General features: G+C 46.4%; 1 protein-coding gene across 2 annotated transcripts in view; it reads right to left on the bottom strand.

The window, feature by feature from the left end:
* Nucleotides 1-8492: 8492 nt before the first annotated feature.
* SMYD2 (SET and MYND domain containing 2) overlaps nt 8493-26589 on the bottom strand; it is a 50774-nt gene continuing 32677 nt past the window's right edge. The window contains exons 6-12 of one of the 2 annotated variants that reach the window (XM_058702126.1): nt 21441-21508; nt 18760-18862; nt 15789-15899; nt 14783-14903; nt 13493-13667; nt 11103-11211; nt 8493-8932 (exon numbers count right to left, since the gene is read on the bottom strand). In XM_058702126.1, coding sequence (XP_058558109.1) covers nt 8852-8932; nt 11103-11211; nt 13493-13667; nt 14783-14903; nt 15789-15899; nt 18760-18862; nt 21441-21508 — 768 coding nt within the window. In that variant the 3' untranslated portion in view covers nt 8493-8851. Of the gene's footprint in view, nt 8933-11102; nt 11212-13492; nt 13774-14782; nt 14904-15788; nt 15900-18759; nt 18863-21440; nt 21509-26589 lie in introns of both variants that reach the window. The other variant, XM_058702127.1, reaches the window with a different exon arrangement.

Here is a 26589-nt window from a genome sequence, read left to right on the forward strand (position 1 = left end):
TCAGCATTTTTATCCAGCTGCCTAGTTTTCTCATCTTTCCAGCTTAAATACAGGTTGACCATATGAAATTGACAATAGCTAGGCCATTTTTTGTTACGATGACAGACAAGTCACATAAAATCAACCTAATATGCACAATATTTTTCTTCTCCCAATACAGGATGGGTCCCAACACACCATATGTCATTTCTTCAGATAAGTGCTAATGAACCTGAAAGCATGCGAAATGGGCAGCTTGGCTCTTTTTGTGAACCTGCTGCCTTGCTGTAATGAGCTTTGCCTCACTCAGTGAATGGGTCATGTCCTGGGGCTGGGAAGGCAGAGATGTTAGTACACCTAGATGTTAGTGCATTCTCATAGACAGGGCTGGCCGTCAGGCATATCACTGTGGGGTTTCAGCTGCCATCTTTTTTTGATGTACGATCTGTGTTCGCAGACCTCAGCCCAGTGGTTATGGAACATGGTGTGTGGGCCTGAAGGTGTCCTCAGCCAGAAAGCAGAGGGTGCTTTCTAATCTCACTCCTCTACTTCCAGTGGGGCGAAGGTATAGCTGTTGACTTCCTTTTTGGGGAGATGTGCCAATCACTTTGAAGTTGGGGGAGTTGGGGTATTCTTTGTGCCAGGTTGCTGAGACACAAGGGATGGGATCAGGTCAGACCCAGGTTAATCTGTTCCTCATTCCTCCTCCATTTTGGCAATAACTGTTGGGGTCCTAGAGGTGGAAATTTCCAGAAGTACCAAGTGATCACTGTTGGGATCTTTAGGTGGCACTATATGGGGAATTCAGCTTCCTCACACTTTACCAAAGACTCTTCTGCTGCTCTGTTTCATTGTATTCCTGTGTAGTTTATCAGACACTCATCATGCTCTTATTTAGTGATTCCTTTTCATGAACAAAGTAACGACTCATCCAGTACTGCTTCCAGATGGAGAAATTGGGGTTTTCCATGGACACTGCACAAATTTTCCAGTGGCCTACAGCTTTATGGATGACAAATTAGTTGGCCCTATAGGATGGAAATAATTTTAGTTGGCCCTATAGAATGGAAATCTCTGAGATGTTAAAATGTTTGACACTTCCCTTAGATGCTGTGCAAGAAAAAAAAAAAGGTTCTTGTCTTTGCCTCAACTTCTGAGACATCTGGGGGCAAAAGACCTTAGTGATGCATCTTTTGAAAGTAACAGCATCATTCCTGGGAGAGAAGTGAGGGTATATCCAATCAAATTCTGCTAATCCAAATGTGTCGTCCCAAAAGTCACTATAATTCATAGGGTCCTATAAAACTCAATAGCCACCTTGCCCAATACCCAGTCTTTCTCCTGCCTGTGCTCACATTGTGCATTTGGGTTATAAACTCAGGTGGGTGAGCATTTTTATTCTCCTGACTATCTTTCTTATCTCCTAGCTTAACATAGCTGCATCTTTTTCTGCAAGGTCAAAATAAGTGTTCTCTATTAAAATGTCCATGAGCCTGGCATTGAGTATCTGGCATCAATCGATTTCATAAGACCGGGTCATTTATCGTCGTTTGGTGCAGGAAGAGGGGGAGGATGTGTATCAGTTCCGACTGCTCAGAGCTTGGGTCAGCCCTTCTATTTTAAAAATAAATTCAAGGACATTTTGTTACAAGGCAGGAAGGCGAGAGCTGACGTGCAGCCTGGCTGTGACGAGCCTCTGCGTTGAAAGTCACAGTTTCTTCTGTTGTGCTTTGGGACATCAGGATCATTCTTTTTAAAAAATGCCATAAGCTTGGCCAGAGGAGTTATAAAGAGGAAGAGGAAGAGGAGGATGTTTTAGATCAGCCCTCCGGTTGCTGTTAAAAAAATTTATTGGTTCACAAATAATTTTCTGAACTCTGGAACATCTGCTTTCTTCTTCCCTGCCTGTAAGGCTGGAGGGATGGAAATGACGTGGGGGCACCCCCAGGAAAGCCTGGGCTGTGATGTTGGGGTCTATTTCCGCCTTGCTAGTCATTTCAAGCTGCCCTCGGTGCCGTGGTAGAGCTTGATGAAGGTCATGGATTCTGACGTGTGCCCAGGCGTGCCACTCTAAAGTGTCATCTTCTCTCACGTGCTGGCAGCCCCACCTTCCCATGCAGCCTTAGCAGAGGCTTCTGCTCATCCACTGAGCCCCGCTGAGTTAGCAGTCAGGGCTCCGGGCATGTCAGTTCCTCTCCCCTGCGATCAGAGGGGGTTCCCGTTTATAGCACATCATGTTTATAATCAGGGCACAGAAACAGGGAGGGTGTCCGTACAGCAATGGCAGTGGTTCTTTGTCTCATCGTGGGGCATGCGCAGGACTGTTTTGTGATGTCACCCTCTTCATTCCAAGAGCACCTCACTCACTTAGGGCTGTGCTGACTTCTCCTTACTGTTCGTTTGTTTGATGGATCCACTGTCACTTTTCTTTCCCTACTCTACCCTTTGAGTACAACCGCTACAAAAATAGTTCAGTCCAGTCGTGGAGAACCGCTCTCTTAAGCCTCTCTAAATTATGTAATTAGGAGATCTTCATTTGAATTTCAAAACGCTTATAGAGTTTGAAAGAATAAGATCTGGCAAATGGAAAGAACCAGAGAGAAAACAGCTAGAAAATTGTCAGCAACCAAGAAGCTGCCCTCCCCCACCTCTTTCCCCCCCCCTTGGTGGTAGACATGGTCACTCAGTACTAGAAGAAGTGAAAGAGAAGATGGCTTCGATGATCGGTCCCGTTTGAAGCAGTGATCAATGGTCATAGAGTAGGTACTGCCGATTTCTTTCGAGGTGGACTTCCACGCATTCCCGATGGCCGCGTTTGGCAGGGCCATGTGTGGTCAGATGAATACGTGTCAGGCTTCCCCCTCCCGACCCAGGGTCCCTTCATCATGGCCTCTACACACAGACCGGCCGAATCTGGTGAAATAGGGACAAGGGCTGGGCTGGCCAGGACCCCCTGGACAGGTCGTGTTGTGATCAGTTCTCAGTTACCTGGGGAGGGGCAGGGTCCACTCTTCATCCATTCAGTCCCTTCCCGGATCGTTTCTCCCCAACCCCCTCCTTCAGGGAAACCCAGATGCCTTCTCCCCTGACAAAAAGGTGTCCGGGAGAAAGCTGAAAAGATTGGGTTGGGGTCTTTTTGTGCCTTGAAGGGGAGACCTGCTTTTGCTCAAATCTCAGGAATCCTGCTTTGAGTCAGGGAGGCTGTCAGAGCCTCCTGGCTCGGGGATGCCTGGCCATGTGTGTGTTTCTCAGGGGCCTTGCACCTCCCTCAGCGACAGTGTTAGCTAATAAATGCCTTCAGCAGGGAGCCAAAAGCTGTAATTCAGCGCCTCTGCTTTTTGTTTGTCTGTTTGTTTGTTTTCCCACGTGAACACTGTAAAAATGTTAACTGCCATTTCCTTTGACTCATCTTTCTTGCCGTTTGAAATCTCAAAAGTCTATCCACCATATCCTTTTAAAAGTGAGGTTACTCTTCATCAGAGATGATTTCCGGTGTATGTCCTTTGTTCCTTCAGTGGTCAGCCGACTTGGCGTGAGAATGCTGACATGGAAAAACACGAAAACGGTTTACATATGCAGATGACTATTTAAACGTATAACCTTATGTAACTCGCGTTACATCAGCTAACAGGCCAATTAAGTTTGTTTCACTGGACTTACTGTTGGGTTCCTTAATTCAGTATTTTGATGCTTTCTTTCCTTGTCTGTGTTTTCTAAAACATTGTGAATGGTGGTGCCATTCAAAACAATTGGCATTCAGTAGGTTTCATTTTGAAACAACGTACAGACAAGTCCCCGGCTCAGACCCCCAAGCTCTTGGGTCAGCCCACGGAAGCCTTCGGACTTCTACCCGAGCTGAAAGGTGGGGATGTGTCCGCCAGATGCGGCTGGCTGTTGTGAGCTGACCTGGAAAGGTAACCAGCTGTGTTTTGCCGTGAGACACGCATTCCAGGTTGGGCCTGGGGATCCCGAGAACGCGTATCTTCTCCCCTTGGAAGCCACTTGCTGCCTGGCAACATTCAAGTCCAGACTCTTGACTACAATGGTTGCAAGGGAGAGAGGGAGAAGTTTCTCGGACATTCCCTACATCAGGGGGTGATTTCTTAATATTCGTGTCAACTCTCATTTGGAAGAGACTCCCTCTCAATTTAATAATATTAAAAGCCTTAAGTAAGACTATGCATGTTCTTCTATATTGCTTTTTTTTATATCAGTAAATAAGCTGATGCTTGCCGGTTTTGTGCACAATTATGAGGTGTATAAAACTGACTTTTGACAGTATTTTTTGCACTGTTTCCTATCTGTTTTTATAAAGTCTTTAGAGAATGGTCCTAGTTGTGTATTGTTGATGTTCTCACAGCCCTTGTGATTGCTGTAAAATGTTTCGTATGTGCCTTTACAAATGTGAGATCTTTATTCTAACCTTTTTTTGTAAAAGATATCTATTGACTTACATATACAATAAACCCTTTTTTTTTTTCCAGAGAAAACAGTTGAATCTTCTGTCTTCTGTGCTGTGTACGTTTACATCAGTTGAAAGCATCTACATCCTTTACTTGTAGGATTATTTTCCTAGGCAAAACTGTCTAGGAAAATCTGCATTTCACTCTGTTAAAGCCCATTTACTTCTACCCACTTTTCATTCCTGTATAACCCGATTGTTTGAAATTTCCAAAGTTGTCCTCATTATAAAAAAAAAAAAAAAAAAAAAAAAAAAACCTGACAAGGGTGATCACTAGGCAGATGGAGTGAAGACTACATTAGAAAGGGATCTTTCTCACAAATGCCACAATAACCCTTACCAAGCGCCAAGACCCAGCCCGCAGCTGTCACTTCCTCAGACCCCAAGCCGCCGACTTGGAAACCGCAGGCCCTAGGCTGCTCTGGGACACCCCCATCCTTGGTTTGTCCTTCAGTGTCATCAGCAGCTCCTGTCTAGGTTTAAAGAAGGCTGCCTTGCCCTTATTTCAGCCCCTCAGCTGCCATCGACACACACAGTGAGAACCCCTGGGGAAGAGGGTGGATGCTTTTACAGACCTTTGATAAGTAACGGGACAACATACGCGCTTCTGTGTTACTCATTTACTACCCTGTCACTACACAAGGAGCCTGGACCCGCTGAGGTCCCGGCTTATGTCACACCGCAAAAATGAGACTACGTGCGCCACTCTGGGGTGAAAAGGGGATGGCGAGCAGATGGGGAGAAAAGAGGAACAAGCAGTAATTTGTTTTCTCTTCTGCGGATGAGTAAACGGACTCAGCTCATTTTCTTTGGATAACGAACAGAAAAAGCGGTCTTATCGTACAATGTGGAGATAAGACAGTAACCACTAGTAGACCCGTTTATCTCCAGGCTGTGCACGGAGCTGGAGAAGGACATTTTTTTAAAAGAGAAGAAACCCCCAAGAGCATAAGATAAATATAAGGAAAACCTACACAGATCTGCGATGAAAGGACAAAAAGCAGGATCAAACAGGTCTATTTTGTGATTTTACCTCTTATTTCCCTTAATAAAAATAAATGGGGAAATGCCGTCTGACTTACATGTTAAGAAACACAATGGAAGAAAAGGGCTCATTCATAACTGCTGTCGAAAACATAAAATCTAAGAATTAAGATCAATGTGTAGGACCTGTCTAAACAAAGCCTACCCGTGTTGAGGCAAAGCAGATGGATTGATAAACTCCCCACGTTCTTGGGTAGAGAGACACATGTTATGGAGAGGTCAGTTCACTCCAATGCAGTTCTAATATCGAAGAGCACTTTGTGAGGGAGGAGGGAAGGCCAAGAGAGGGCTTGGCCAAAGGATTCTCAAGTACTTTGGAGGGCTAAATGTGGGAGAATGGTCAGAAAAATTCAAGAGAACACAGAAGATTAGCCCTAATAGATACTAAAAGTGTGGCGATGCCACAATAATTAAGAATACAGAAATAAACCTAAATCTTAAGGGAATGATAATGGGACCATTTCAGATCAGCAGAGGAAAATAAATCAATAAATCATGCTGCCATAAGTGGCTAGCAATTTTGAGTATTAATTTTAAAGAGTACAACTGGATCTCTACTAAATAAAATAATTCCAGGTAGAGCAAAGACTTAAAAAAATTGTTTTATTTCTTTTCTTCATTTAAGGATGAGAACAATCTTTTCTCTATAGCAAGTGTCATGAAAATAATGGACAACTAGAGAGAGAAAATATTTTCAGGACATGGCAAAGAGCTAATATCCCAAAATACACTGAGCTCTTATAAATGATTATGAGAGACATAAACAGGATAGACAATGGCCATGAATGCTGACTCACAGACGAAACATACGGATTGCTCGGTTTTGGAGAAAGTGCCCGACCTCATTAATAAATGCATCTCAAGCAAAGTATTTCACACAGTAGACTGGCCAAAAAAAAAAAAAAAAATCAAATAGTATAGTACAGTGCCATTATGATGGTAGAGGAAAACAAATACTACAAATATTACAGCCTTAGAACCTGTTGCAGTGTTTTTAAAAGGAGATGTGGCCATATTTATTCAAATTTTATTTTTTTTTTTTTAAATTTTTTTTTTTCAACGTTTTTTATTTTTGGGACAGACAGAGACAGAGCATGAACGGGGGAGGGGCAGAGAGAGAGGGAGACACAGAATCGGAAACAGGCTCCAGGCTCCGAGCCATCAGCCCAGAGCCTGACGCGGGGCTCGAACTCACGGACCGCGAGATCGTGACCTGGCTGAAGTCGGACGCTTAACCGACTGCGCCACCCAGGCGCCCCATATTTATTCAAATTTTAAAAAGTCGCCAGTACTTGGTCCTGAAATTCCACTTCTTGGAATCTATCCCCCCACATGGTGCCACCTGACAGCAAAGTTCCGCATCTAAGACTGTGCCCTGTGGCACTGTTTACAGGAACAGCAACCTGGAAAAACCACATGTCCATAAACAGAATGAATAAAATATGACACATTCACTGCAATGTTCTGACTCTAAAAAGAATGAAGCAAATCTGTAAAAGCTGGAATAAAAACAGGTCCATATTGTTAAACCAGAGACAGATTCTGAAACAGTATGTCAGTACCACCCTGCCTTTGGTTTTCTAAATCGATTTACACGTACATCCTGCACAGGCACGGGAAAACCTGGGACCACGTAAGCACATGGTTTCCAGGGGTTACATCTGGAGAATGGAAGCGGACAAGAAGAAAGAACAATTCACGTTTCCAGTATTATGTACAATTGAGAAACTGTTACTTTCAGAAGGTTTATAAAACCTTTGGAGGGACACCTGGGTGGCTCGGTCGGTTACGCATCCGACTTCAGCTCAGGTCATGATCTCGCGGTCCGTGAGTTTGAGCCCCGCGTCAGGCTCTGTGCTGACAATTCAGAGCCTGGAGCCTGTTTCAGATTCTGTGTCTCCCTCTCTCTCTGCCCCTCCCCTGTTCATGCTCTGTCTCTGTCTCAAAAATAAACGTTAAAAAAAAAAATTTTTTTTAAAAAAACCTTTGGAGGTGGTGGGCTAAGCTTATTGTAGGCTTAGCTACAGAGTAAAGTAGCCTTTTCTTAAAAGGTGAAACTCCCTGGAACCAGGACCCAGGACCGTGCCTAACTCATCTCTGCATGTGGAGAGCCATACAGCGTTCTGCATACAGTAGGTGTTCAATAAGCATCTTAGTGCACTTCTCTGAATAACAGAATGCGTTCTGCCTGAATCCCACTGTGTGCCGTTAACTGTGTGTGCAAGACAGGCGTGTGGGTGTGAGATGTGTGGGTGTGAGACATGCGTGTGGGTGTCGATGAGGCAGGAAGGGTAACGTTCAGGATTCAGCTGTTCAAGCTGCTTGCGGATCACGCTATGGAAGCTGAAGTGTAAACTCCACGGGCTTTAATTATTACCTAATGGGGAAGTTCCTCGCTTTGGACTGCAAGAAACTCCTCCAGGAAACACCCTTGCACCCCAAGCAAGCCCGGTCCCTGGCCCTGTCCTCCACGGCTGTTGCTAACAAACAGTCCCCTGGTTGCTGCCATCCAGGCAGTGGGGAGCTGGTTTCCTGCCGGCCGGCCGCGCGGGGAGGGACCAGTGTTTGCTCAATAACACAGAGTTGGTAAGGAAAAAAAAATTTTTTTCCTTCTCAAGCATATCCTGGATTGTTTCCAAACACGGACAGCACTGCATAGAACAGTCAACAGTAATGAGAAATGGAAAGTCTGCTTTCAGACAGAGGACGAAAAAAAAAAAAAAAAAGCCAAGGAAGCCAAGCATGCAAGATGCACCTTTATGCACGGAAGGGATTCCAGATACTAGACCCATGACTCAAGACAGACACGTTCTCTTGCCCGGGGAGCGGGGGTGGTACGCAGGTCACTTAATTGTACCTTCTCTCTTTTCTCCTCCACAGGCACTGATCCCTGAAAGTCACTTACAGACTAAGTGGCCGCCTGCCCCCCATGCCCGCACTCCCACACCCGGCTCCCACTGCCACTTTGAAATCCTCCCCGCAGACAGAAGAAAAGACAAACTTCCGATACCATTATCTGTTTTATTCTCTTTCATCGTCCAGGTTTGTTCAGCACATTAGAACAGGCATGAAAGGGAAAAGAATCGCATATTTTAATTCAATCTTTCCAAAGTATATGATATTTGAAACCATGCCATTATCTCTTGGGGGGGGAGAAAAGCATTCAAAAATTATTTTGGTATTAAGATTAAAGATTAAGACCAATTCCCAGGGGGGCCATGTGTAAGGTTTAAGGGCAGGTATTGTTTTTCATTCCAATGATTTTACAGAAATGCAGGAGTGATGTGTACAACTTGAATGAAATATTCAAATCCTTGAAGGCTTCTGCACTAACATTTAAATAAAAACTAACATGTAGGCGTAGTTTCAGTGGCTGTCAATCTCCTGTTTGATCTCGGAAATGTACGGATGGTCTTTCCCGTGAGCCACTTCCATTATCGCGATGGCCTAGGAAAGACGGAGACGAGGAAAGGGTTGAGAGCCTGAAGGCAGCCCCTCCCCCTCCCCTAACCTGCACCCTGGGCTAACTTAACTCCAGCTAAGACTTCTCTGCTCCAAGGCACAGGATACATCCTGGCTCCTGGAGCCATGTTCTCTTCCAGAGTCTGGCTTTTTTTTCTTTCCTTTTCTTTTCTCTCTTTTCTTTTTAATGGACAAGATTATCTGATGACCAACTAGTCACCCAGTCTGTACTGCCAAGTACAACATTCTACAACAGTTGAAGAAATGATACAGAGAAACTGATCTCATGACATTCCAGATCTTGCAGTAGAAAATGCTGTAGGGATAGAATTATTTGTGCTGAACCCAGTACACGCGGTGCTGGAACAGAAAAGGCCACGGTGAACTTCATACTGAACCTGTTTTGATTTTAGTCGACACTGCTCATCTCTAAGACACGACTAAGTCGTTTTTCCCTTTCGAAAAATGCATGCTTTCCTTGTAATACACGTTCTTAAAAACAAAAACAAAAACAAAAACTTCAAAGTCGTTGCAGGTTTCATTTGAGGCAGCTGGAGAGAACATATTTAATAAGGCATCTTTACAGTGAAGTAATATAAACCGAAGAGGTGCCAGTGGCTCCATCATTTCCCAGCTGTGTGACCTTGGGCAATTAACTACTCCGCGCCTCATTTTCCTCATCTGGGAAATAAGAATGATGCCTCCGAGTTGTCAGTACACATACGGTGTTCAGAACGGCATCCGGCATATAGGAAGTACAGACCAAATGTTATCGGCAAGAATTTATTTTGTTCTGTATTCAACTCTATTGTGGCAGAAAAACTTAAATTACTCCCACGCTCCGAACAGGGAATTTCTGATGGTCTGTGACTCTGATAGATGATCCTTTCCGTTGTACCATATTCTCTTCCTAAATCTCAAACCAAAAGGAGGCAGGCCAAGGAACAGCGTGAGCCTTCGGGACACTCGGGAATGTCCTGTCCAAATGCCTCTACTGTGTTCATTTCACAATTCACAGTCCTTTTTCGGAGCTACTTCGTCCTTCGCTGTTCTCGTACCTCATTACTAAACACCGGCACCTTGCAACTCTGACCTAACTGGCCCACTTTCCCTCAACTCACCAAGGCAACAAATCTGTTATCTTAGGAGGTAAATTCTATGGTTTCAAAACAGAAAAGTGCATGCTTAGCTCACATTGCTAGCCTGGTCAGGTCTCGACCCTTCCATTTGGGATGTGGGACCTAAGTAGTCTACTAGGAAGTCTGAGAGAGTCTGGCCCCAACTTTTACAGACACTCTCTTACAGGAGTCAACAGACTGACCCAAAGATTACAGTTCCTCAACTGTTAACTGCTACGTAAAGAACGAGAATTGATATTCGGGACGGTGACTCCAGCTACCGTAAAGTGCAAGGTCAGGTCCAGGCCCCCTCACCCACCGGCAGCACAGAGCAGTCAAACACCGAGGGAGGCACATGCCCAGGGTCCTAGTGTCCCCTGTGTGCTGGTCACAGCCTGGGCAAGTGGAGCTTTCGACTCAGGAAGACCCCAGTCTGAATGAAGGCCTCCGACTGAATCTCCATTTTTCTACCAGAAAACATGTATCATTTTTGTGAGAATTGAAAGGGTCCTGGCACATAACTGGTACTTGATGAACAATGATGATGGTTTTTCAGTACGCTTTAGAAACTGCAAACGCATCATCGTAATCCCGAGGAACTCTCTCAATCCAACTGCCTTGATTTCACCTCAACTGGGCAGCATAAATCCCAATCCTAAAGGCAGACACACGGACGATTCCCTCACCACAGTCTCCTGACCCGTCCCGTGGCCCCTGTCCACTTCCAGGGCTTCATGCGGGCCGGGGGCGGCACCCCCATCCCCCCATGCTCGGGCTGTGCCTAGAGTCACAGCCAGCCTCTCTCAGTGTGTGCAGCCCTTCCCCCAAGGGAGGGCCCAGATACAGACAAGGCAAAGGCTCCATCACTTACTATACCCCGACCTGCCCAACCCCCTGCCTCCCACGTCCCTGCCAGAGGGGGATCCAGAGCTGGGTGGTTCTCTATGACTTCAGTCCCTCAGCCCAACCAGGTGCGAGGGCAGGAGACAAAGGGGCCGCGGGGCACCGGGACCCCCAGCCTCATGTTGCAGACGCACCTTCTTCAGGGCTCTTTCTCCAGCAGCTTTGTTTTCCAGGCCCATGTACAGCCTTCCCAGCTTCAGCCACATGGAGGCCACATTGAGGGAGTACAGAGGGTAATGTTTGCTGGAAGAAGAGAGGAGACAACAGGCCACCGTCAAAGGGTGCCAAGCAGCCTGCAGGCCAGGCGCCATGACCCCATGGCAGCCAGGCTCCTCCAGGCCCTGGCAAATTCTGGGTGGACACCGTGGATGGTTCGACCCTGTCTGAGCACGCAGACGCGCTTCATTTCACGCAAATGTGTGTGTTTCTGAAAAGCTACATCAAAACTGCAGGAGAAATCCTGCATAAAAACACCGAAAACATGACATTCGACCCCAGTCCCAGGTTTTTGTTTTAGGTGCACTCAAAGCACGGCACTGGGAAAACATCTTTGAAAGTGAATGCCCCATTTATCTGGGCCTGTCTCCTCACAGACATTGGCAGATTAGGCCTATCCGCTCACAGTAAAAAGACAGAATGCCTGTCAGTGTTATACACACACCCGCGTGTCTCCAGAACCCAACTTTCTGTCACACTCGATGGCTGTCACTTGAGTTAACAAAGCTGTCAGCTCTCTGAAGTCAGGAGAACACCTACTTCCTCTGGGTTTGCTTTCTCTGTTGTCCAGCAGAGGGCTTTACATACAGTAGGCGTTCTCTCTGTTTTGTTTTCAAAAGCAGGGAATAATTTGGGGGAGTGGGAGCTATTGTTTTTAAAGATGATTTATTTATTTTGAGAGAAAGGGAGAGAGAGAATCCCAAGCAGGCTCTGTGCTGTCGGTGCAGAGCCCAATGTGGGACTTGATCTCACGAACCGTGCGATCGCGACCTGAGCCAAAATCAAGAATCAGACGCTTAACCGATGGAGCCACCCAGAGCCCCATTCTCTGTCTGGTTTTAACTGAAGGCCGACTGGTAGGGCCTGCCTAGGAAAGACAGCAGGAGGCAGCTTATGGGTGGCACAGGACGAGGGGAGAGAGAATGCACGAGTGTGTGCCGGTGTTTATTTACAGACCCGTCTGTACAGCCCTACCCTCAAGATCCATCCATACGAGATGACGCATTCTATCTGTATTCCTGGGCAGGCAGCACGCTGCCTGGAGGAAGCGCTGGTGCCAGTGGCCCCACAGAAAGCCAGAGCTGGCCTCCGGGAGGGGCTCACCAAGCTAAGGAAGTGTCCCGCAGAGCAAGGCCCAGCTGGGAGAGGGAGCACAAAGCTAAGATTATTTCATTCATTCTCATTCTTTCTCTCTCTCTCTCTCTCTCTCTCTCTCATCCCTACCCTCCCTCCCTCTAGATCTCACAGAAGGCTCTGTGCATAAGCCCAGAGGACTTTGTCACCCACCTCAGGAAGAAGATAGGTTGTGAGAGAGTCTGTGATGTAGCAAATTGTTTCGAAGAGCAGATTTTAGGAGCTGGCTTCCCTTGAGCTCCCCCTGATGGCTAGTCAGGGTAGTGCAGGGGAAGGGGAAGGCAGTGGAAATCCAGACCAGACCCAAACTTTACAGTCCCCAACCTTGGATAGTGAGGGAGAACTGAGGGCTTCTCAAATCCAGGAGAAACACCTGGGGTGCTTCTGGGGCACAGGGATTTCAGAGCTAATGCCCAGAGATTCTGAGCCACTTGGTCTTGGCGAGACCCTGCAAATGCACAATGGTAATGTGTTTAACAAGTGCCCCACTGATAAGATCTAGGCTATCCCAGCCCTGAAATGGCTAATCGGAGCCAGAGGAAACTGCCACGACCTCCATCTGTCACACACTTTAAGGTTTAAAAACCCTCTCGACAGGAAACTTCCCCAGGGCTGACATTCATTATTACTCTAAGTTAAAATCCAACTTGCTGTATTCAGAACTAGCAGGGTAGATAATGGGTAACCAACCAGAGCCAACTCAATGGTCCCGGCACTTCCCTGTTTGCAAACTGGGAAGCAATTTTAAAAAACACACGAAGGGGATGGTGTGAATAACGATGGAAAAGCAGGGATGTGGGACCACCACTTACCAGGTAATAAGTGTGTTTCATTTGGAAGGCACAGGAGGAAAAAGAAACCAGCCAGTGGCTTTTTAATCCGGATCTGAATTAACTAGTTTGGATACAGCACCCTGGAGAGGCCCTGGGAGGGCTCTTGCCCCAGCACCCCCTTCATAACCTCACACCTGCCTCTACAAGCGTTCTCTTCCAGATGCCAGGTCTGATGCAGAAGCACCCTGCACCTGTGCCTCCAGGTGTGGGTGCAGCGAGAGAACGCTGTTCTAGCATGTTCCCACACAGCGCGGTCAGAAAACAACACAGCTGAGGTACACATTTCCAAGCCCCAAATTCTGCTCCCCGCTAAGACGATCAGAAACAGCCACTGCCATCACCTGTAGGGCTTAATGATCTTCTGTCCGTATCGCAGGGCTCCTTCCCAGTCCTGCATGTACAAGCAGACACCCATGGCCTGGTACATCATGTGCAACATGTACACGTTGCTGTCCTCGAACACGGAGCTCATCTTCTCCTGGCTGAGCTCACAGATCTCCAGCAGCTCACTAGGGGGTGCTCTGGCGTTAAGGAAAGGACAGGCTGAGGCCTCTCGGCTTGGACAGTTCCAAAGGCTGGTTCCAGCCGTTACTCGGGTGCACTCCGCCCCTACCCTCGCCCTCTGCAAAAGTCAATTACAGAAAGCCAAGCAAAAGTGAAAGGCAATTATTTTTTTCTTTTAAAGAAATTTTTTTTTAATTTTCAAACACACAAACCACGAATTCATGACCTGAGCCGAAACTGGACGCTTAACCGACTGAGCCACCCAGGCACCCTGGCAATTATTTTTTTCTTAAAGAAATATGTTTTTTCTTAAAGAAACAAACTTCAGAAGAAAACTGAAGACCTCAACTATCAAACACAATTTGAAAACTTTTAGCCACAGGGAACAGACCCTCAGGTCAGCTGTAAACCATGTTTAGGATCACAAATCTCAACCTTCTAGTTAAATTTAAACCTTCACCGAAGCTCAGTACTTCGGTTGAAGCATTTCTGAAGAAAAGGTTCTTTCAGCATAAAGCTGAAAAAACAACAAAACAAAACATGCCTTTCTTCAATTTCCTCTAGTGTAAATGTGGGGGAAATTTTCAGCCCAAGAAAATGCTAGAATGTAATGGTTAAGAATATGGATTATGGAAGTCAGCAGACCGGGGGAAAAATCCTGGCGGGCTCTGTCCCTTGGGCAAATTACTTGCTACCTAAGAGTCTGTTCCCACCTGCTACACGGGGATGGCAACATTGTGTGTTCTTGTGTGTCCCTGTGAGGACTGGGTACAATAATGTAAGCAAAGCCCTCCTCACTGTGCTTGCCTGGAGTAGGACACCCAACTAATGAGGGCCGTCAAGGAACTCTTCTCCACAACTTTACACAATAAAACTCTTCCCCCACATCCAGCTCCTGACCAAACTAGTGAAACGAGGAGAAAGAAGATGAAATCAACATCGTAAAACTTGGGCGTGGCTGACACCAAGTCATGGGTGGTCAGTAATTCTTCCCACATTTCCTGGGAGCCATTCATTCTTTCGTGTTCAAAGCCTTACACCTGCCCTTCTGCTCCCTCCTCGCAGCTCTCCGGCACCTCTTGAAGGCGAGGGACAGTAAACTTCTGTTGTAAAGTTGTAAAGGATATATTTGTAGTGCTTGGCCCTCCGGAACTCCTCGATGACGTTGCGTGCGTATCTGACCATGTCACGGATGGTTTCCGCCTTTGGTGGATCGCTGAGCTTCCGGATTTCCACCTTGGCCTTATCCTGGGGGAAACGTCCACAAGTGCAAGGTGTTATCTCCCATGGAGACGACACTGATGGGGAAACCCCTCAAACAGTATATTTTGAGGCTTGCCCATTCTAAAGTTACAAAAGAATGAAAGGAAATCGGGCAATGCATCTAAGGGAAACCTAGTACTCCATTACCTTTTTACAAAAAACAAACAAAAATAATTTTCTAGGGGCACCAGGGTGGCTCCATCGGTTATACGTCCGACTCTTGTTTTCGGCTCAGGTCATGATCTCACAGTTCATGGGGCTCTGCACTGACTGCACGGAGCCTGCTTGGGATTCTCTCGCTCTCCCTCTCTCTCTGCCCCTCCCCTGCTCATGCGCTCTCTGTCACTCAAAATAAATAAATAAATTAATTAATTAATTAATTAATATATATATGTATATATATATATGTGAATTTTCTGGACAGTCCTTATCCAGGCAGCACACTTAGAGTGTGTTTGCTATGGGCAGATATGTGTGTCCACACATCTATGAATCAAGAGAATAAGGAGGGTGGCATGGGCAAAATGATAGTGGCAATGCCAGGGAAAATGTTCCTTATTCTCGTGAAGAGGTTGGAAAGCCTCTCGTGTGCTTTTTCCCTTCCCTCTCTTTTAAGCAGCCAGTTCTTTCCAAGAAATAGCCATTTGGCAAATCCTTCTCTTATATGCACAGTGAAATGGAAATGTTTCAATCAGCTGTGAGGATCGGCTTTAAACAGAGGCCTGATGTAACTAGCTTCCTTCTAGCCACCTTGGCAAGACATGTGAAAAATACTGCAGGAGGAGACACCCCAAGTCAGACAGGATACCCGACTGGCAGTGAGGGCCTGAGACGCAGGCTACGGTCAGCACCTTGACCCCATCGGCCTACCTTGTCTTTGGTGGTGCACTCCTGGCACTGGCAGGTGAAGAAGTAGGAATCTCTTAACCGGTCATTCCTGTCTTCGGTTGGGTACAGGAGGTCGATGTAGCTGGTGAAAACCTGAGGGGGTCCGAAAGGTGGAAAACACCAGCTGCTACAGGTAAACTTGCTCCTTATCCTTTCTGTGGCTCTGCAAACACTTACAGGGATGAGCACTGAGGAAGCCACAGTTTGGGGTATGTTCTTCCCTTTAGCTCACTGAATTCTTTAATGTCAGCAGTCCCCCAGTGTTGTCCACCTCCTTGTGATGGAGAGAAAGAGCCTCTCTTGCCACCTTCCAGAGGATCCAGAAGCCCACCAAACAGTAAACTGGAGGGTTGAAAGCCTCCCCACCCCGGCCTCCCCGAAGACAGCAAGCTGTGGACTTGTCCCAGCAAGCACATGATGCCATCACACGTGTAGAAGCAAATGCCCCACTGGGCAAAGACTCTATCATCCTTGAGATTGGGCCTGGCCTCTCTCTCCCTGGCCTTTATTTATCCTCTTGTCTTGCATAGCTTGGGCCGTCCCAGATGCATCGCTGGGTGGGGGGGAAGCATGGACACATACACACTGATAGGTTCCCCTTCCATCAGCTGGCAACGGGATAAGAAGCTGGGCCCGGCGGGCAGGACAAGTCAGCACAGGGAGGACACAGCTTCCAGGATGCCAGCACGCTGCTGCCTGACCCGGCTGGGCCAGAGAACTTGGAAAAGTCTTGCCTCTGGGCTCACTGGGTTCTCCCGTCCGTGCTTTTTTCAAACGGGGTCTATAACCGGGGCTTGGAGCATATGGAGGAGACGGGCATTTAACTGGCCATTATCTACTCACTGGGACAGCGCTCGCTGCGCATCCCACACCATCAGGCAAATGTCTGACTGAACAGATGGATGTCACAAAGCCGTCCACGTGCCAGTAACCTCGGGCACTGGCAGGCAGGCAGGGGGCACTCGCGCGGGGCTAGGTGCTTGCAGGCACAGCCAAGCCAAGCTCTCCCAGACCCCAAGGGCGGCACCGGAGACCCTGCAGCTCATCTGACGCCCTCTTTGAAGGGCAAGTCTCCCCCAAGGCAGTGACTTCCCCAAAGCGGGGTCACTGCATCTCAGATCTGTCGGAGCGTGAGGGCAAACCAACAACAGGAGCCAGCCCTGCCCCGCCTCGCGTGGCCAGAGCTGCCTCAGTTCTTTGAAATGACTGATGGACACAAGACGCAACAGACACCAGGGCCCAGAAGGTGGCGACAGAGGCCGCTCAGTGTCGCCGCTCTGGCCCAGACAGAGCCCTTCTAGGTGACAAACCGCTCAGTCTCCAGCCAGCCTGTGGGAGCACTGGAGCCTGGTGACTCACTTTCCGGCCGGCTGAGATGGGTCTATTTTAACAGAAGAGGCATAACGGCAGTCGCCAGACATCTGGTACCCAAGGTGCCCCAGCCCAAAACAGGGTCCCTTCGTCCTGATGAATGAAGCAGACGACAGGAAGTCTAACCTGTGCCCTGGACTTCAGCTCCTAGTATGGCTGTGGGCTGGTTAACAACTTCCAGAGAAGCCAAGGCCTCGAGCATTTGGCACACAGATCACGGTCTTCAAATTTTAAAATACCCAGATAGGCACCTTAAAATGGCAGTGGAGATCACCCAACTGAACCTGACTCTAAAGGGTGTGATTACAAATCCACGTGTCCTTGCTAGAGATTTTATTATTCATTTAAGAACACAAAGCATTCATGTAGCAATTTGCCAGGCAGCCTTTTTGAGCTTTCTGGAGATGACGCGTCTTAGAAGGTAGTCGTGGAGGCAGCGTGTGGGAAAGGGGAGGGAATCACTGCACAGGTGACCGAACACCTGGGTTTCTCCACGTCCCTGAGACAAGGAGGGTACCTCTCGGTCACAGCCAGCCTCTACTTGCCCTGAGAGTATGTACAAGCCACCACCTGAACAGCAGTCCTCAAAAACGGTCTCTCTGGAGTTGAGATGTGGCATTGATGGGTTGCGAAATGCTGATGTGTCACTTGGAGCTTTAACTCGTCAGCTACTGGTCAGTTGCTTTTTCTCTCTTTAGATAACAAGAGTGTTGACCTTTTGGGGGAAGAAGTTCACTAATCAGAAAAGAAAAAGCTCAGGGCGCCTGGGTGGCTCAGTCGGTTGAGGTCATGATCTCACAGTTTTTGAGTTCGAGCCCCACGTTGGGCTCTGTGCTGACAGCTCGGAGCCTGGAGCCTGTTTCCGATTCTGTGTCTCCCTCTCTCTCTGCTCCTCCCCCACTCATGTTCTGTCTCTCTCTCTCTCTCTCTCTCTCTCTCTCAAAAATAAATAAAACAAACAAAAAAAAAAGCTCAAGCTCAATTATTTGGCAACAGAAATACAGAGACTCTCGAGGCGCCTGGGGCTCAGTCAGTTAAGCATCTGACTCTTGATTTCAGCTCAGGTTATGATCTCAGTTCGTGGGTTCGAGCCCCAAGTCGGGCTCTGTGCTGACCGTGCAGAACCCATTTGGGATTCTCTCTCTCCCTCTCTCTGCCCCTCCCCAGTTCATGCTTGCTTGCTCTCTCTCTCTCTGAATAAATAAAAATTTAAAAAAAAAGAAAGAAAGAAATATAGACACTCTCAAGAGGTTTCATTTTGGTCATTTGGGTCGTCTCCTTTCTCTGTATAGCTCTACAAATCTCTGTAAGGAATTTAGCTCAAATGTATCCTTTCCTGTTTTTTTCTTAGCCACATATGGAAATGGTGAGCACCAACCTGGAAGGCAAAAGTGTGGGAGTCCAAGCCATAGGTCACAGATCTGATCACTAACCCTGGAGGGCCTAAGGGTGGACACACTGTGACTGCCAGAGTCATTCACAGCCACTCTCGTCCAAGGAGGCCACACTGATTTTTCCACACCGCCTTTTAACACAGCCGTCGGAAGCACTAGGCCACAGCCGCCAGGGGCCACGCACTCACCTCCTCTCCCGGGTTGATTTCCTGTACAGCTCTCACTTCTGCTAGTGTCCCCTTGTAGGTCACAATGACATTGGGGCAGCAACTATGATTCATCAGTGCGACGCTGTCAATCAGAAGAGAAAACCCGATTTTCTCAAGAAGGCAGGCAGACTGTTCAGGTAAATCCCTGGCTATTTCCTTATGAAGTTGCAGGAACTGGATCTTGGTAGGATGTTTAAAAACAGAAACAAAACCACAAAACAACCTAACAGTTGGCTACCATATTCTAAGAGGTTGTTTTTCTGCGTGTTATTTACAATCAGACCTAACATCTTTAACAGTATCGAGAAGCGAAATTCACAATTCCAAATAGCAGTATCTCGGCCAAAAATAAAAAACACGTAACAATAAAAACAGCACCGACAACAACTCCCAGGAACATTCCTTCCTGTTGGAGGAAGGACTCCAAACCCAGCCCCCGCAGCAAGCTGCTCCAGAGGACACCGCACAGGACAAACGGGTTGCTGTCTCCAAGCAGCTTTTTCTATTAGTGGATTATTTCTAACGGGTTTTCTTCAGATGCTGAGAGGCTGCCCCTGTGGGAGACTCCGGCTTCCTTGGGGAGGGCCTATGGTCCCCAGAGGGGCCCTCAGAAGCCTATGTGTGTCTCTCTCTGCACCTCAATCTCCTCATCTGGAAAATTGGGACATTACTGTTCCTGCTGCTTACTGTCTGCTTTTCAGGGACGGAGAGGACAGAGAGATTCGCCTATGCGAGGGGCTTTGAGCTTTCTGATTATATCAAGGTCAAAGTTCTGAGAACAGAAATTTCTAAACTACAGGGAAAAAGTGCTTGATCTCTGAAAATGCTGCCTTTGAAATCACAATGGCGATACGATTTCAGCCCAAAGGGATTTTTTCCCCCAATTAAAACTGCCTGGAAACTGGGGCTCATATGGGCACTCACATCCATATGTATCTTTGCTCTGGTGGCCAGTGTCACTTGCCTGAACCCTCGGCAACCAAAACCCCTCTCCTATTTGCCCCGGGGCCAAATGGGCAAAGAGCCGGGAAGCCTGACGGGTGAGCTGCCCCAGGTTTGCTGTACTCAAGAGGGAGTGGCCCTCTCCCACCCACCAGCTGCCAGAGGCCTGAGTGATGGGGTGTGTGGCTGGCCTTGGGCCGGGGATAACTCGTCTTGTCCTTAGCAAGGGTCACCCCCGCCACGCATGACAGCCCACCGAGCTTGCTGACAAGTGGTGGGCAGGCGATCAGGCCCTGGGAAATCTGATAAACAAATGCACTGAACGTTGTTATTAGAGGAAAAGCAGCTTTCTAGAACCTTTTGTAGAACTATTCGTTCATTTCAAGCCAGACTCCTGGACATCTTTTTAATAAAGGTGAGGGAAATTCACTAAGGCAAAGAACCTGAAACATTCATGCTCTCGGTGGCATCATTCTCTTGCGATGATCACTGGGAAGGGCAAACCCTCAAATACCACCCTTAACCTTGCTCTTAGCCTTGAAAACACGGAGAGGAGAGACATTCCAGAGCTTCTTCCATGTCTGAAGTTGTCTGTAAGAGCCTTCTAAAGAGGATCTAACGGCCTTTCTCTTTTCCTCCTTCCCTTTCCCAAGAGCAAAAGTCCAAAAGAGCTTTTCCCCCCAAACCCTTGTTTCCTCACTATCAGAATTCAAACGGCAGATGACACCATTTTGGCCACAGGGACACTATTGTGTGAATCAACTTTCTGTTTCGCCGGTCAGGAAAGCCGATGGCAGTGGCTCAGGGGATGTGGGCCTGTACAGAGATGCTTCTCTATCCTTCAGACCCATCGGACGTGCAGATTCGGGCAGCAACAGACACACCCAGAGCTCACATGTCCTCCGTGGTTAAGTGTGTGGGTGCCTCCTTTACCTTCTGCAACCCAAAGCCAAAGGAGCCTCTAGTATATATTAAGCAACATCACCAACCCACAGGGTGGATTAACTCAGACAGGGGATGAAGGAAAGGTTCCTTTGCTCCATCTGTGAGGCGAGGACTTGATTTCAGGGAACTGAAGCATTCTGAAAATACCCACTCCATCAGAGGCAAGGGGCAAAGCCGTTTTTGGCAATCCATTACAGTCAGAGCTACAAAGATCTCCAACGGTCAACTGGCCAGCCTTTCTTGAATTACTTGAGTATCCCTGAAGTAAAGAAGAATTGTATCGTTCCTTGAAATTTTCCAAGTTCACTACTTCAGCACAGTCTCCTTCCCAAACTGTGCTGTTTCTATACGAGTATTTTTCAGAAGGAACAGATGGATACTGTCTCTGCGTTAGCCTATGGCAATTCTTGGTTGGCAATTAGTGTTTCACTTTGAGTGTGAGAGACCCAAAGATTTCCAGAACGAAAGATACGCAAAAGGCAAATTTCTCAGCAGGGCACGGGCTGTTCCTTCTAAGCACACTAGAGAGTATCCTTTAATAACAGCTCCCTACTTAGCAGGACTTAACAAGCAACTGTTCTCTTAACTACTACCTTTGGCTCCCTAAATGTATGGGAAATATTTTGAAACCTAGTAGAATTAAAAAGGTGTCTTAATTCACTTGGAGTTTCATGCCTGCCACATGCAGTTAGGTAGGTTATTTTAAAAAATCAAAAAAAAAAATCTAATTAGTGTTAAATAAGTAAAAGGAAGTGAAGTCAAACTCAGCTTACTCAGGAAAAATTGCTGATCCCAAATGAGAAAGCTCTTCATCTTCAATTGTGAAGCCGTTACAGTTAACCTACAGTGAGAAAAGAGGAGAGAGAAACAGATGAGCGAAAGCTTCTCTTCAGGTAGAAATCATTTCTTTAATTGTGACCTTTTACAAACTAACTGGGATGATGTTCCAGTTTAGCGATGTAAAAACCTTTCTTTTGGCAAGGTATCCTTGGTCAAACAAAACTGACCCATCAATCTCATGTGTAAACAAACAAAAGCAGAATTGTTAGGAATGTAGTACCCTTAGTGTAGCCGATCTACCCCCGCTATGCACAGTGGCCCAAGGACACTACAAGATGTCCAAGGACTGAGGTTTGCATATTTGCATGGGACTTAGGATACCTGGAGTCTAATCCCAATTATGCCACAGATCGGCTATGTGATCTCGAGGTCATCACGGAGTCCCTGTCCTTGATTTCCTCCCGTTAAAAAAGAAGTCACGGGGATGTAGCATACAGCACAGGGAATACAGTCAATAATATTCTATTAACTTTGTAAGGTGACAGATGGTAACCAGACTTACAGCAGGGACCGTTTCTCAATGTATACGAACGCCTGTGTATGTGAACGAATGTATGTGAACGCTGTACACCTGAAGCTAATGTAACAATGTCAGCTATATACCCATCAATGAAACATTAAAAAAAAAAAGAAGTCACTTGATCAGTACCTATCTCATAAAGTGAGGTGGCAAAAATGAAAGCCCTTCCATAGGTAATCTAACTGCTGTCCATGCCTTCGAGAGGCAGAGGGGCCGAGGGCCTGAGGTTAAGGAACGGAGACCTTCCTTTCACATCTCAGCCCAGATCAACCACTGGCGACTTTCTCAACCCTTAGAAAGAAATGTTACATTGAAAAAATACCAAGAGCAACTCTCACCATTCTGGGAGTCCAACCTAGAGCTAGAAGGCTAAATACGGGGAATGTACATCCCCGAGTTTGTGTTGTTCCGTAAATTCATTCTTCCCGCCGACTTTCACTGAGACCATATGCTGGGCACTATGCACAGAGGAGTGAACGGGCCACCTTCTGTGCCCTCGAGGCACACCCAGTCTATTGGGAGACAATTCAGCGAATGTTTTTCATTTGTATCTACCATTTCAGGGGTGGACGGGGACTCCGTCTTTTGACTTTTCAAATGATGAAGCTGAAGTCAGAGAGGAGTAGTGACTTGCCCAAAGCGAGTGGCAAAGGCTGAGACCCCTGCCCCTCCCCAGCTGCTCTGAAGGCTGTGAGACACCACATGCCGCACGATTTCACCCCATGGGCTAGAACCATGCTCTTCCATACCAGAGACAATACACGGGCGCGTTTCAGGCCAGTGGATGGCCTTTTTTTTTTTTTTTTAAAGTTTATTTATTTTTGACAGAGAGAGAGGCAGAGAATGAGCAGGGGAGGGGCAGAGAGAGAGGGAGACAAAGAATCCGAAGCAGGCTCCAGGCTCTGAGTTGTCAGCACAGAGCCCGACGTGGGGCTCGAACTCACGAACCGTGAGATCATGACCTGAGCTGAAGTCGGACGCTCAACCGACTGAGCCACCCAGGCGCCCATGGATGGGCTTTTTAAAACTAGCATCCCCTGGGCACTTACTCTGGGCCAGGCCCTGTGCTAGGTGCTGCAGATTTACCCTCTCATAAATCTGCAATACTAGTCTGACGTAACCCATTTCACAGATGTGGCCACTGAGGCTCAGGGAGAGGACAATGATTAAGAACTTGTTCAGGGCCATGTATGTAGTGAGTGGCAGAACAGGAGTCAGTTCAAACCAGACATTCAGACAGCAAAGTTTTTGGAAACACGAAAGAGTTTTACACTATACCATTTTCTTCTAAAATTGTTCTCACCTATGAACATTAATATGGCAATTTTACTTAAAATTAAAGGGCCAACGTCAAGGCTTGGAAATCTCAGCACACAGAGAAGTAAAGGCTATGATGGGTTTGATTTGCAGGTTTTACAGTAATTTCAACATATTCACAAACAGTATTTACAATTTTCAACATAAAAAGAGATCACTGCAGGTTAGGAGAACAATGCACAGCCTTTGAAGACCTGGGGTGTTGGGCATTTTTATGTAGAAGACTTAACATAGTATTTTTGGTGCCAACTTCAAGTACCCCCAGCCTATTCTGTTATCAGGACATGAATCAATTACCATTAACCAATGGCCGACAACCAACATCAGGTAAGAGTAAACTGGGATTTTCATTCATTCAACAAAATGTATTGGGGCACAAACTATGTGTCCTGCACCATAGTAGGTCCTGAACGATCTACGATCTCAGACTGGATACTAATAGGCCTCAGCAGTGTATGCAGAATGACAGAATAAGAACTGAGCAGCAATTTTTCAAAATGGATGGAGGGACAGACAGCTCCTCACTAACTCCAAGGGGCAGGAGACTCGCTCCTTTGCCTCTTAATCTCTTCCTCTGCACGGAGCTCAACTGGATCAGTCTGTGACTCCAAATTCCTTCAGGCTTGAATGTTCTGCGTCGCTGGATTCTACATCCCACCCCTGCCCCCCCGCCCCATCCTCCTCCTCTCACTGTGCAAGAGTGACCGTGTCTCTTCGTGGGCAAAAGCGCCTGTAAGCACAGTGTCATCACTGTCCCTTCCTGGGAGGCAGTGATGGTGTGTAAGCCAGACTGCATAGCAATTTCCCTGCCAGCTTTCCCTCCCTTCTGAAATATCCCTGGAGAAGAAAAGTGAACTTGCATGTTAAGAAAGATGCATGGGCCACTGTCCTTTTTTTCAAGTCAAATCAGGCGTAAGTACTTTGCTAAAGCTATTCTCATAATTAGCATTTAGACTAGATGTAGGCTGCACACCAAAAATACATTTCCCAACCATGCATATGTTCCCAGTGATTAAAATGCACCTCCGTGCTGTCGGAGGAGCACAGTCATCTCCCGCTGCCAGCTGCTGCTGGGCCACAGGCTAACCTACAACACCCCCCACAAAGCAGAGAGAGGAGAGGGCTCAGAGGCTGGAACAGAGCACACACAGCCTGAGGCTGAGAGACGGGGCCAGAGGGTGGCAAGGGGCCGGACCAGCACTTTTCAGTTTTGCTTCAGAGTTTTCTTTGGGGATACTAAAAGTCCCTTTCCAAATTTATACACGAAAAAATGTGTGTGTGCGCATGCACATACAACCTGAGAACAGATATTATGATTTGATAAATATAAAATCTAAAAAGGAATTAAATATCTCCGTTATATATGTGTATGTGAATATGTGTACGCGCGCGCGTGTGTGTGTGTGTTTGTGTGTACAGATACAGATATATATATCGGTATCTCCTGGATTTTCTGAGTCAGTCCAAATTTCAGAGATCCTGAGTCATTTCACCACAAATATACTCCTGCTTGTGAGATCAAGTGCCTTGGTTTCTAGTTCTGAAAATATGGTCCCATATCTACTACATCAACACTGAGAAGTCCTAATAGCGTGTATTACTGTGTTAGAGGAAAAGTGATCTTTTTTTTTTCACAGCTGGAAGTGAAGGTACACACTATATTCATTTCATTTTTCCTATGCTTTCATATAAACATGCCTTCTCCGTGTCCAGAAAAAAGTCATGTATCTAGTTTCTTTTAAAAAAATGGAGGGGCGCCTGGGTGGCTCAGTCGGTTAAGCCTCCGACTTCAGCTCAGGTCACGATCTCGAGGTCCATGAGTTCGAGCCCCACGTCGGGCTCTGGGCTGATGGCTCAGAGCCTGGAGCCTGCTTCCGATTCTGTCTTCCTCTCTCTCTGCCCCTCCCCCGTTCATGCTCTGTCTCTCTCTGTCTCAAAAAATAAATAAACGTTAAAAAATAAATAAATAAATAAATAAATAAATAAATAAATAAATAAATATTAAAAAATGGAAAATTAGTCAATTCCTCAGCTTCCCATCATCATGCAAATCCACTGTCTTAGGACACATAGGAAAGTGTGTTGTAAATCCAGGATAATACGAAAATCAGGAAAATCTACTTTAGCACTCATAACTGGAATCCATTTTTTCTTTTACAAAGAACAGCATGTTTATTTTTGATGATGACAGTCACAAAATAGAAACATACCTAAATAGCATAATGTCCATCAAGGAATTCATTCAACTGGTAGCAGTGATTCTCATGGGGGTTAAAGTGGGTTGGAAAAGTGATAAAGACTCATTCATTCTCTATATATGTAATTTTTGAGATGGAAGAATTATGGATGCTTTTTAATCAGTTTCTTCTTTTTAGTATTTTCTTAAGTTATACACACTCATTGTAAAAAAAATTCAGAAAATTAATAAAAAAAACAAAAATTTTCTACGATTCAGGAGATAACTGTGAACTTCTACTTGACCTTTCTTTAGCATATGCATATTTTCATATTATACACAATTTTCATCCTGCTTTCACACTTACCGCTGTGTCAACGTTTTCCTAATCTTTAGACATTTGTTGAAATAAAAGTTATAAAGGCCATCATAAAGCTATGCCATAATTTATTTACCAAATTCCTATACTGCTGGCCACTTGTAATATTTCCTTTTTGTTTTTCTTTTCCTTTTTTTCTCTTTTCTTTTTCAATTTTAAGAAGAACCCCACAATAGACAATTTGCATGTCAATCACTATCCATAATCTCTGATTCCTTCCTTAGGACAGATTCCTAGAAATGGAATTACTTGGTCAAAGGGTACATTTGGTGATGCTGCTTCTGTTTGAAGACAAGGTCTTTTGTGGAGCTAGAGACTGAAGGTTCTGGTAGGAGAATGTAGCTATTTCCACCCACAGATCAGTCTTTTGGTATTTCTCCCTCTGGGAAGGTCACTTACCAACTACACATTCGGTTTGTAGGGGAAGATGCAGGGTATATAAGGGAGTGAAACCTGATCCAGCAAGTCGTGCCAGAAAGAACCACCCTGGCCACAAGAGGAGGATCTATGCAGCCAGAGTGCATTGGCTGAAGAGTGATCACTGTGCTTTCTTCACCTGTTCCCACCATACCCGCGTCTTAGCCTTTCCACACGGCTGGCTTCCAGTGCCTCAGCCACTTCCAAGTTGCGCTTGTCTAGAAGTCTCTCTAATTTTTTAATGAGATCCGATTTGGGGAAACCTAGACTTCT

This window comes from Neofelis nebulosa, chromosome 15 (assembly GCF_028018385.1).
Source record: "Neofelis nebulosa isolate mNeoNeb1 chromosome 15, mNeoNeb1.pri, whole genome shotgun sequence".
NCBI lineage: Eukaryota > Metazoa > Chordata > Mammalia > Carnivora > Felidae > Neofelis > Neofelis nebulosa.